This window comes from Nematolebias whitei, chromosome 7 (assembly GCF_014905685.2).
Source record: "Nematolebias whitei isolate Nwh7 chromosome 7, NemWhi1, whole genome shotgun sequence".
Taxonomy (NCBI): Eukaryota; Metazoa; Chordata; class Actinopteri; order Cyprinodontiformes; family Rivulidae; genus Nematolebias; species Nematolebias whitei.
The window spans coordinates 51,401,380-51,414,725 of NC_056504.1; the positions used below are offsets into that span (position 1 = coordinate 51,401,380).

The 13,346-nt window shown below is 40.5% G+C and overlaps 1 protein-coding gene across 1 annotated transcript in view; it reads left to right on the forward strand.

The window, feature by feature from the left end:
* LOC119412900 (glutamate receptor-interacting protein 2) overlaps nucleotides 1-13,346 on the forward strand; it is a 153,335-nt gene that overhangs the window by 55,433 nt on the left and 84,556 nt on the right. Inside the window, exons 3-4 of the mRNA XM_037679936.1 lie at nucleotides 7,657-7,688; nucleotides 10,336-10,345. Of these exons, the coding sequence (XP_037535864.1) occupies nucleotides 7,657-7,688; nucleotides 10,336-10,345 (42 nt within the window). The remainder of the gene's footprint in view (nucleotides 1-7,656; nucleotides 7,689-10,335; nucleotides 10,346-13,346) is intronic.

Below are 13,346 nucleotides of genomic sequence, written 5' to 3' on the forward strand. Positions count from 1 at the left end.
ACAGGGACACCTGGATGGGTCTCTGTCCACCACAGGGACACCTGGACAGGAAAGAAGAGAAGAAAGAAAGAAAACAATACCTAAACCAGACAAAATAAGCCGTACCACTGAAATGCAATGAACACAAGATCTAAACTGAACAGAAAACACAACAAACCCAAAGGACAAAAACACAAACCTTGAAAGGAGAAACACTCAAAACGCACAGATACGACAGTGACGGCCATCTTGAATGATACTGATTTCAAAAGGTCATCAGTTTTACAACTAATTATTATTTTCTGAGAGTTTCATTAAAATTTGGAGTAGCTCATTATGTCGGCAGCACGGTGGCTCAGTGGATAGAGCTACTGCCTCTCAGTGAACAGGTTGTCGCAGTTCAAATCCCAGCTGGGGGCCTTTCTGGGTGGAGTCTGCATGTTCTCTCCGTGCTGCATGAATTTTCTCCTGGTACTCCGGTTTCCTCCCACAGACTAAAAACATGCATGTTAGACTGACTGGTAACTCTGAACTGTCCCTAGGAGAGAGAGAGAATGGTTGTTTGTCTTGTTTGTCTCTATGTGTCCCTGTGATGGACTGGAGACCTGTCCAGGGTGTCCCCTGCCTCTAACACAGTGATGGCTGGATATGGGTACTAGTGACCTCTGCAACCTGAAAAAGAAGAAGTGGGTAAAGACAATGGAATGGATGGATGGATGGATGGATGGATGGATGGATGGATGGATGGGTATATTAGGTCAATTGGGGAGGTGAACCCAAACAAAGTTATCATCCAGCTGGTGTGAAATGATGGAATCTTGTTGAAAAGACTCTGAGACAGAATAAAAACATAAATCAGGAGATTTGATGAGTTTGTCCTGAAGGACGTTCATTTATAGAATCACCAGCCTCATATGAGTATTTTGGAGTATCTTGGAGTATCTTGGAGTATTTTGGAGTATTTTGGAGTATTTTGGATTGTTTCCGTGTTTCTTGTTCTAAACCCTCCTTGAAGATGATGTTCGACACGTTTGGTGCGTCACGTTTTCTTTGTTTTCGTGCTTTTTGAAAACGCTTCTTGGTCGGAGCACAAAGTTTTGAGCAAATTTTAAAAACTGCATATTTTGGTTTAAAAAAAACAACTACGTTTTTGTTTGAGCATTTTTGACTGTTTTTGTCTGAACTGGTTCCAGAGTTTTGAATGTTTTTTTTATCATCAAACACACAGAAACTGTATTTTCTGTACGACTCTTCAGGTCAGGGACATGTTTTATGTTTAAGAGATTTTAATAATCTAACAAAACTAGGGGAAGTTAAAATCCACGCCAATTTAAATCTTTAGCGCTTCAGCTTTTTTTTTGTTTTTTGTCAGTTGACCCCATTTATTATAATTTTGTTCAGTAGATGAACTCGCCAGATGTTGGAGGTGAGCGAGAATGAACAAAACAGTTTTGTCGTCTCATCTCTGAACTAAACATGAAACATGCCGTGGTCAAACCACTCCTAATCTTTAAAAAACATCCACTTTGGTTTATTCTATCAATCAAACTCCAGACGTGGTCGTGATATTCTCATAGATCCAAGCAAAGATTGATTTTTGTTTCTTTGTCACATGCAGGTTAACACAAAGTCAACAATAACACAACAAAATGTTCAGGACGAGAAGAAACGTTTCGACTCGCTATAAAAACAAGAAATATTAAAGCGTGCAGTAAAAATACAAAGTACTAGAAAGTGAAAAAGATGTGTCATATTTACAAAGTACAAAACAAATAGAGTAAAGTTTTATTAAATTAGACAATGACAGAATAAAACCAGAACTCTTAAAAAACTCCAGGATGTGTTTTGGCTTTTCTGATTATTATCTTTGTAAAGTTCATTGTAAAGGAAGAAAATGATCAATTTAGAAAATATATCTATTGTTCCAGCCTGATGAGGCTCTGTCATAGTTTCTGTAGAATCCAGATGTGACATCTGCCAGATGAAAATGCAGCTGCAGCGAGTGGAAAGACGGTAAAACAGAATTTAACCTTTTTTCAGAGGAGGAGGAAAAATCTTTGCTTCTTGAGTTCTGATCAGCCCATCAGAGCAGAGCTGTGTGTGTGTGTGTGTGCGTGTGTGTGTGTGTGTGTGTGCGTGCATGTGATGAATGTTTGATTGTGTCAGGGGAGATTTATGACATATCTGGAGCAGTAACAGACACGTTGCTCATTAGAGGAAAAGGAAGGTGAGAGATGGATGAGGGAGGAAAAAGGCAGGTGGGTGTGTGTGTGGGGGGGTGGGGGGGCAGACAGGTGGAGCTGGGATAAATGCAGAAAGTTGAGCCAAGAAATAATTACAAGAACTAGGAAAGGATGAAAAGAAGAAACATAATGAGGGAATGATGAGCTGAGCAAAGAGGACGAAGCCAGAGGTGAAACTAATGGAGAGAAGTGAGTTTGAGTCTAAAGAGAAAGAAACGATCCTTCGTGCAAACCTGCAGCGTGACGGCAGCCGCTGCATGCAGCTGCAGGAAGCTGCATGAAGCTGCAGGAAGCTGCATGAAGCTGCAGGAAGCTGCATGAATTAAGCTGCATGCAGCTTCTTGCAGCTGCATGAAGCTGCAGGAAGCTGCAGGAAGCTGCACGAAGCTGCACGAAGCTGCATGAAGCTTCATGAAGCATTCGATGTTTATTCATTAAAGGCCCGACATTCTTCCACTTTATTCAGCACCAGGTTAAATAAAGATTAATAAATAAATAAAGGTTAATAAACCAGAGTTTTAAAACTAACATCATCTTATAATGAGCCGTTAAAGCCAAGGACAAAATCAGTGAACAAACCTGGTGATGGTCTAAGACCTCCACAGGTCTCTCTTGAACATGAGACCTCATGACTTTTTCAGACTAACCTGTGTAAATAAAGGTTTTAATAAATCTGTTAAAACTCAGAGTTTGTGTTGAGGATGACTCTCAGCTACTCCCACATCAAGCTTCAGCTGCAGCTGTGGTGCCCAGCTTGAACTGGGTTAACCCTGGAAGTTAATCAGTTGCCATTAATCTGAGAGCACCTGTAAAATCCATCCAGTGGTTCATAAGATATTTTGCTAACAGACAGACAACGTATATCTGTTGATGCAAAGCTGTGATTCAATGAGAAGCATTTAGAGTATATTGAGGATGACCATGAGCTGCTATCACACCTAATTTTAGCTAAATGTCTGTAAATCTGACCGAGCTGTGGTCACCTCTGTGTTTTCTAAAGTTTCTAAGCTGTGGCGGCCATCTTGGATTTGACTGATTCTAAAAGGTGAGGGGATGGACACGAACATCAAAGATTAACTTCTGAGAGTTTCGTTTGGATCTGTCCAGCAAGTCCTGCTTACAGCCAGTCCCATGAACACACACACACACACACACACACACGCACGCACGCACGCACGCACGCACGCACGCACGCACGCACACATGCAAGATCCAAAACACTTTCACAATTATTTAACTTTTAGCAATAAGTAAAGCCCATACAAATATAAAATGGTTGTTAAATCATTAATACTCATCAACCGGAACAAGGAACAAAGTTTCACCCAACACTTCTTTGAGTTGGACTTTTGTTTTTTTTCCTCCATAAATTAAAACTTACTCAAACTGTTATGATAATGGACTGCTGGGAAAAATTTAATAAAACTCTGTTTCCAGAATGCTGCCAGTCAGTAAATAACATAAAAACATGAAACACTGACATAATATTCCTCGTGTTTCTTATCAGATTGACGTGCCTATTTTAGAGTGTGTGTGTGTGTGTGTGCACACCTTAACGCACCTGCTGAGCGTGAGGCCTAAACGTGCATCACTCATGCACGTGTCGAAGGAGAAGAATAGTGCAATAAATAAGTACACAATGGAATTAAAAGGAGTTGAGGAAAGTTTAAAAATGTAACAAAGATAAAAATAAATGTAATTTTCTGCTGAAGCCTCCTGCCCCGGCAGTTTCAGTGTTTTTAAATAAATATAATATATTCATGTTAATATTTTTAATCATATGCAAAATAAACTTTAGCCATAAATCAGATTCTACTTGATTCACAGTTCAGTGAGAGTTTTCCTCTCATCACGGCTGCAGAATGAAATCTGTGACGTTTTGATTTATTATTCAAAATGGTGAAACTCGCTACGGTTTAATAAAAATACATGAAATATTAAACACCCACTATTGTAATCATTTCTGCAGTGGACAAAGCACGTTCTCAGTAATTAAGATAATTGAGTTTTATTATGATAATTTTATTCCACTTTGAGTGACTTACAGAACCAAATGTTAGGAAAACTAAATAAAACTCGACAAACAGGAATGTGATGAGCGAGTGAATAATTTAAATGGATTACACTTTAATGCACTCTGCGAGTTAATACGAGACGTTTGAAGCGTCTTGTTTTGTGCTGCACTGTTTCCATCAAAGCTTTCTGTTCAGGCAGCATGAGGTCCTCACAACTTCAGGGACGACATGAAGGAGAACCAAGTCAGAACTTTCCCTTCAGTTACAGCCCCCACATTGAAGTCTTCAGCAAACAGCCTTTAAGAGTTTAGAACATTATTAAGTCAGAGATTCAGAAAAAAATATTATTTACCAAAAACATTTCTTAAGTTGACTGAACATTTTTGGTCAACGTCTTGGTTGTTGTTGACCTTGATTCAGGCGGGGGGGGGGGGGGGGGGGTAAGTTTAGCAACAATGTCTTCTTTAAAACCAAAGTTTAATAAAATTCAGACTTAATTGATTTAATTTCAATTCAGTTTATTTCTGTAGCTCCAAGTCACAACATAGGTCTCAGGACACTGAACAGAAACATTCACAAACATTACAAAAGTCAGTAAAAGTTCTCTGTCTAAGGAAGAAGCAGATTAAGTTGAATCTTCACTTCATCACCATCTCCCATCCTGAGCAAGAACAGAGGAGACAGTGGAAAGAAAAACTATTTTAACCGGAAGAAACCTCCATCAGAACCTGGCTCAGGACGAGCGGCCATCTGCTTAGATCAGCTGGGTTTGAAAGGACAGGAAGTAGAAACAGACAAACACAGATTGACAAGTCCAGATGTAGGTGCAGGTGTAACAGATGTAGGTGCAGGTGTACCAGATGTAGGTGCAGGTGTACCAGATGTAGGTGCAGGTGTACCAGATGTAGGTGCAGGTGTACCAGATGTAGGTGCAGGCGTACCAGATGTAGGTGCAGGTGTACCAGATGCAGGTGCAGGTGTACCAGATGCAGGTGCAGGTGTACCAGATGTAGGTGCAGGTGTACCAGGTGCAGGTGTACCAGATGCAGGTGCAGGTGTAACAGATGTAGGTGTAGGTGTAACAGATGTAGGTGCAGGTGTACCCCTATTGGAAGAAAGACAAAAACATATCAAGGATAGAAATAATTACAGATACAAACATGTTGAGCAAAGCAAGTAGAGACAGAAGCAGAGAGAGGACATGTGGTCAGTTTGTCCTCCAGCAATCAAAGCCTATAGCAGCAAAACTAAGGGATAGCTCAGGAAACCCAAGCCTACTCTAACTATGGGATTTATAAAAAATAAAAGTCTAAAGCCCAGTCTTAAAACTGGCCAATGTGTCAACCTCAAGCCATATGCTCTTTGTGGACTTCACATCTGCTTTGAACACCATGATCCCCCAAACCCTGTTGGACAAACTCACACTAGGACTAAGCCCCTCCATTTGCAGCTGGGTACTAGACTTCTTAACAAACAGACCACAGTCAGTGAGGATCCACAACTTCTCCTCCTCCATCATAACCACCAGCACTGGCTCCCCTCAGGGCTGTGTATTGAGCCCTCTCCTGTTCACTCTGTTCACATATGATTGTGCAGCTACCCATCCAGGCTGTCACATTGTAAAGTTTGCAGATGATACAGCGGTGGTGGGATGCATCACAAACAATGATGAGTCCAGCTACAAGCAAGAGGTGGAACACCTGGAGAGCTGGTACAGGAAGAACAACCTTCACATCAATGTGAAGAAGATGAAGGAGATGATCGTGGACTTCAAAAGGAACAAACTCACCTACACCCCCCTGAACATAAGAGGATCTGCATTGGAAGTGGTCTCCAGCTACAAGTACTTGGGTGTGCACCTGAACCACAACCTCAGCTGGAGCAACAACACCACCAGACTGATGAAGAAAGCTCATCAGAGACTCTACCTCCTCAGACGGCTGAGGCGAGCTGGTCTGGAAGCTCAGTCCTCACCTCCTTCTACAGGTGTGCAGTGGAGAGCATCCTGTGCTCCAGCATCAACGTGTGGCATGGAGGCTGCACAGCTGCAGAAAGAAAAGCTTTGCAGAGAGTGGTGAAGGCTGCACAGAAGATGTTGGAGTCAGTCTCTTCACCATCACAGACATCTACACCTCCAGATGCAGGAAGAGGGCCACCTGCATCATGAAGGACCACACTCACCCAGCACACACACTTTTTGTCCCGCTCCCCTCAGGTAGAAGGTTGAGGAGCATTAAGTGTAGAACCACTAGACTGAGGAACAGCTTCTACCCTGAGGCTGTTAGACTCATGAATCTCTAACTAGAATAATCACTGTGAAAAATCACATCATGTTGCTGCTGATCTGTTTCATGTTGCTGCTGATCTGTTTCATGTAGAAGCGTTCATTCGTGCTCATCTGCTCACACAGACTCATGTTCGTGCTGCTGTTTGATGTAATGTTTTTATGCTGTTAGTGCTTAGTGTATATTTAGTTGATGTTTTTCTTAGTTCATATCTTTGATCTTATTACTGTTTTTCTTTTACATTTTGTTGTTGGATGTAACTGGGACCCTGTGTACATAATTTTGTTCCACCACATGTACCACATGTGGTGTGAACGGCAATAATGAATCTCTGACTCTGAGAACTGGAAGATCTTCCTCCCATTCTGCTGCTGGAAACTCTAGGAACCACAAGTAAACCTGCAGCCTGAGAGCAAAGTGCTCTGTTAGGAAAATATGGAACCATAAGATCTGTAATATAAGATGAAGCTAGGTTGTTGAGAGCTTTGTAGGTTAGAAGTAAGATTTTGAATTAAATTCTGGACTTGACAGGGAGCCAATGGAGAGAAGCTAAAACTGGATTGAAATTAACTCTCCCAGTAACTCCAGTTAAGACTCTGGTTTGGAAACCCAGATAACAAACCATTGCAATAGTAATACTGAAACATTTCTGTTGCAATGTAATGAAGAGGGGATAAAGAAAACATTCCTGGAGTAAAATAAAGAAATTCTGAACAATATATATATTTTTTATATAAATGTTTAATTTGAGCTTAAATTAAAAACAATGTAAGCAGATGTGCATCCAGCTGTCAGCTGCCAGGTGTGGAGCAGCTGAAGTGACTGAAAATAGGTCAGACTGTAAACTTATCCCTCTAGCAGATGTTTTCTTAATGCTCTGTGTGTTTTATTGCTGAGATTTGTTTTATGGCACACCACCAGCCTGCTTGGTCCCTGATGTGCATTTTGAAAAGGCTAAAAATAATCATTTTAAACATATGAAAGTTAAACACACCACAAGTCACAGCACCTGTGCTCTGAGGGAGCTGAACATTTTGCTACCTGGATGGGCTTATTGCTGAAAGTACGGTGAACCTGTGAGATGCCAAGGAAGAAGAGACGATAAACAGGAAAACGGTGTGAGAGCGGAGGCAGCCTGGGTGGTCCAGAACGAACAACCAGAACAAGTTTAACAACAGAAAGTAAAGATGAGGACAGTTTGTCTCAGTCGTCCGCTTGAGTTATATCTGATATTTGTCAGGAGTTGGACAGCTTATAAATGTTCCTCAGAGAAGAAACATATGGTAACATGAATAATTAAAGATTGACACAATGTTCATGGAAACACTTTCAGTCACTGAACTTCAACTTATTCTGCATTCTCTCCAAAGATGGCTGGAAGTTCACTCTGCCTCTACTTTTTATTCACTTCAGTTCAGGATATTTCTGCAGCTCCAAGTCACAACAGAAGTCGTCTCAGGGCACTGAGCTGGAACAGTCTCATACTTCATAAATTCCACTTATCAAAGTTATTAATCTGATGAAGGAAGCCAGCAGACGTGTTGACTCTTCATTTCCTCAATCTTCCATCCTGAGAAACAATGTGCAATTTGCTTTTATTTGCAGTTTCTTTACGTTGAATTTCAACCAATTTTTTTTTAAGTTAGTGATTTTTAAAAATAAATTAATGAAAAAACATCTATCACAATAAGACTGTAAACTCCAGCAAATATTTCTGCTCAAGTAATATTTCTAATGTTATTTACAATTGTGTAAAAGTGACTGACTTATAGTTGGGTTTGTGTTTGTTCAATTACTCTGCTGGCGGCCATCTTGGTTCAATACGGTGGTCCTGTTGTAGTCATGTTTTTTAATTTGTAGATGTTCATGATCATAATCCAGGTTAAAAAAAATCCAACAAAGTTGAGTCAGGTCCTCTGGACAGTTTCTTCTTCTTATTATTATTTATTTATTTATTTTTTGTTGAGACCAAAATAGAAACCATCCAGATGACCTGACTGAACTTTGTTGAATTTTCTACCTGGATTATTGAGCATGAACTTTGATGTTTTGAACCACCTTGGCTATGGCTACCTCATAGGAGTCGACGGGGAAGAGGGCGGACTCCAGAAACCATCTGAGCACCAGCAAACTGGTTGGCCACTATGTGAAGGTGCTGCTTGTAGGACTGGCTTCGTTGTGGCTCCTCGGACTGAAGAAGTCCTTTGGATGAAGGAATGTCTCAAAAAACAAAAGTCCAGATGACCTGATTTGAACTTTGTTGGAGTTTGTAGTTGTGTTTTTTAATTTGTAGTTGTGGTTTAAATTTCAGGGCCACTGTAGTTTAGCGATGCGAAACAAATAGCTACTTCTGAAAGATGAAAAAATCCTTTTAATTGATATACTTCAATGATAATACAAATATAAATACAAACATATGCAACACACTCCGTCTCACACATGGACACCCTGGCGGCAGGCGATGATAACCACCGGTCTACAGACACATTTCTCTTTAACTGAACTGCATTAAATCTGTTCATGTTTTCTTAAGTCTTTGCTTCGTAGAAAAATGAGCTGGATTTATTGGGGATGGTGTTTCCTCCTACATATTTTTATTGCACCAACTTTGCAGCCAGCTCTAATGTGAAGCAGTTTTTAACAAACATCTTAACCAGGATTTCTTGAAAAAGCGTTCCCAGCAGAACCGTCAGGGTTTATATAAAGTGTGAAACATATTTATCTGAGTGTGGCAAAGTTCACAGTAAACACTCACACGTTGTGCTGGGTACCATTTTAATCTTCTGTGGGCTCAGCAGGACTTTTTGTGTTCACTTTATCCTCAAAGTATTAACCACTTGAAGGGCTGCTAACTCGACCTCCTCTTAATTTACCAGTGCATGCTGGGATAATTTGGTTTCAGCCTTTTTTAAAAATTATTATTAGCCTTAGCAGCATTAAGAAGGTGAAGCAAAGGATCACGGCTGTGGTCAGAGTGCGGCTTCAGGACTCGCTGTCCGTGGTGCTGAACTTCTGATAGTTTCAGCTCAGTGGGAACATTTTAACATTTTAATTTTTTTATTTGTTCCAGATTAATGCAAGTTGTTTCTTTTGATCCACATGGTTCTATGAGTAAATGCTGCATGTTCAAGGTTTGATGGAATTCCAAACGCACCGAGGCATCATCCATCCATCCATCCATCCATCCATCCATCCATCCATCTATTATATTTGCCCACTTATTCCTTTTGGGGTTACAGGGGTCACTGGTGCAAATGTCTAGTCACTGTTCAAGAAGTGGTGGACACTCCAGTCCATCACAGGGACATCATGGACAGGTCTCTAGTCCATCACAGGGACACATAGAGACAAACAGAACAAACAACCATTATCTTTCTCTCTCTCACCTAGGGACAATTTAGAGTTACCAGTCTAACATGCATGTTTTTGGTCTGTGGGAGGAAACTGGAGTACCTGGAGAAAACCCACACATGCACGGAGAGAACATGCAAACTCCACCCAGAAACCATCTGTACCACCGTGCAGACCCCCCACACCAGCATCATTATAATTATTAAAATATTACAGGCACTGAGCTAGAATTTAATGTTACTATTGCGCTTGCGGTTGTAATGCTTTATATGTTAAAACTGGTGTTGACCCAATACCAATACTGGTATCAGTATCGGGCCCCAAACCAGCCTCAAATACTGTACTTGTACTTGTAAAAATGACCCAATACTTCAGAACACGTTTGTGCTTGGTGATGTAAATTTCCCGTCCACTTTGCAAATAACTGAGAACAAAAAAGTGATAAGTTTAGATATATTTTAGGAAAACACAGGTGATGTTAAGACAGCAGACTGGTTGGGGTGTTCTTAATAAAATAAATGTGTTTCTAAAGTTTTGTGTGCATTGTTTAAGTTCTAACACATTAACTACCTGGTATAGGTACTCAATTTCCGCATGTACTCGAAATTAGGTACTTGGTTTGGGAAAACAAAAACAGTATTTAATTTAAGTTAAATATTAACTTAAGTATTTTAACTTAACTTTGGTTCAATTCCTTACAGTAGGTAAAACAGGAAGTGGTGTACTTTTCAGCACAGGTATGAGAAAAACAGCACAATGAGACGATAACGTGTTGACTGTCAGAGGTGAACGTGGTTGGAAAGTGTTTAGACTTAATAATGTCACGGTGAAAGTCTAATCAATATTTCATACACTTTACACCTTTTATGGTTTGTGTAATAGATGTTTTCATGGTTTAAACATTGTTGGTACAAACATTTGCAGAATCAACTGAGCTCACAGCCCAATAAACATCATTTAGTCAAACCAAACAAAACTGCCTGAATCAGGTAAAACCTCTCACATCTACATCTGATCAGTGGAAGTTTTCAGGTTTGGCTAAGAAGCTTCTGGAAGGATGTTGGTTTATCCTTCAAACAAAACTGATCAGGAATGTTTGGTGACGTTGGCAGGATCAATGTTTTGTGCATTGTTGCTTTACCGTTCATATAAATTATCTTTAGGTTATAAATAAACGAGAAATGAGTCCAAATCTGTGGACGTCAGTTGTAGAAGCTTTAGGTTTGGGCGAGACGTTCAGTGGGCTCACAGAAACCAACACTGGGGCAGACCTGCTGCATATGCAAGACATTAAAACGATAAAAAAGAGATGAAAAATAGGGCAATAAAAGTCTCGAAGGCTTTGAGCTACAGTTTTTTTGCATAATCAGGAGAGATTCTGAGCAAGGCAGAGGGAAAGACTGCGAGAACGCTGTAATTAAATTAGCACATAAAGAAAACGAGGAGGAGACCGACTGAAACACGTATCGGTCCCTTTAGAACAGAACCAGACTGGAAACACCAGAGGAAGAACACGGCTGATTAAAGTCGACTACAGAAACACTCTTTGCTCTGCACACACACATGCACACACACATGCACAGTTCAGCTGGAGTCAACAAGGAGGGCGTCTCTTCGACAGAGTTTAGAGGAAGAGGAGGAGAGTGAGGAAGAGAGAAAGCAGCAAGTGAAGTTCTTCCTCCGTCTTCCTCCTCGGCTCTTTCACCACGAGACATTTATCCATCAGGTCGGGTCTCACTGTGGAGGGAAACATGCTTTTTCTTCAGGCAATTTTAAAAAGAAGGCTTCTGCAGAAAGGTAACATAAAATTTGAACCATGCCTTTGCTCTCGTTGTTCTTTGTGCACGTTTCGTTGTGCTTGCTTTGAAAGTTGCCTGAGCTCTGTTGGACAGTTGTCACCTGTTTGTTGTACCTGTTGGAGCCAGGTAAAGAGCTCTCTGAGGTAGGATGTCTGAGCTGGACTGTTAGGTGAACAGACAGGTTCAAGTTATAAACTCAAGAAGCACCAGCGCTGCCATGTGCTGCTTCACCCAGTGTCTTAAAGTGCAGCATTTATTAATAAATCAATTATAAGAATCCTTTTTAGTCATCAGCCAGAGTACGCGCTCCAGGTTTTGTAAATAAGCTGGCTAAAAGAAGCTGCTTTATTTACTGATAACATTTAAATTTTCTAGAATCTTTTTAGATTTAAGCCTTTTTTACTGCTGCAGGAGAGTAGACTGATGATGGCTGACTGATACTTTAATTGACTAATTACCTGAGATGAACGTAGATCTTTTTTCTGGACTTTTTTATTTATGGGTATATTATTGGTTTCCAAAGGTTTTACATGTTAAAAAAAAGTCTGTTTCAATCTATCTTCTGGTGCAGGGTTGTGTTGTGTGGCTTAAATAGTTAATTAATGCCTTGAACTTGATCTTTAAATGTTTAGTGTTCAGCTGTTTATTCCTAAGCACACACAGTGATTATAATCCCATGTTTTAATTTGGTGATGGGGCTGACTGCATGATTCTCCGAGTCGTCTCTGTGTTTTTGTTGGAGGGAGACGAGCAGCTTCCTCTTTCCTTCTGCAGCTGATTTATTGATGAATGTGGAGACGTGTTGCTTTGATGTGAAGCCTGGAGACGCTGTGGAGAGGAGTGACAAACGGGGACAAAACGCCGCCTATCGGCCCGTCGTGGAGCACCACCAGCTGCTCCGGGATCACACAGTGATAACAACTATCTGAATTCCCAGAGGAAAAAGCCAAAGTTGCCCTTTTTGCAGCGTGGAGCAGGAGATGAATCACTGTCACATTTCCTGCATCTTCCTGGTGTTAATAATGCTGCAGAGATTTCTCTGTGACGGCACGGCTGCATCAAGCGCTCCACACAAACCAGAGTGTTGTGTTGCTGCTGACAGCTGAAGACAGATCTGAGGTTTATTGGGTCATTCACTGTGTACAAAAACTGTGACATCCAGAATTGTTTGCTTATTGCACAGATCCAGTCCTTTTTATCTTATGGGCATCTTTGCTGTGAATCATTTAGGAGAAGCTGTTTTGGTCATTTTATTTTGGCTCAATGAGACTAACCTATGTAAATAAAGGTTGTTCAAAGGCTTCATGTCGAGTTTCAATTTATTTCCTGAGCTTGATAAGAAACAAACAGTTAAGATTATGTGATTTAAGAAGATATATTACTGAAACAGAATTTCTGTGAGCTTTATTTTAACTTGCTGTGTTTTTCTAATCTAAAAAAGTTAAATCTGGTCCTCTGGACATTCAAAAAAACAAAACAAAGCAAATCAACAAAAAAATGTAGAAACGTTTCGTCTCTCATCCGAGAGACTTCCTCAGTCTGAGGAGCTGTATTCAGCTCAGTCTCTTAAATAGCACCTTCTCAGAGTGGATCAACCAGTTTGCTGCTGACAACCAAAACCAGCTGATCACATGGTCAAGAAGGACCATCAGCCTAACAATGGATCATTAGCAC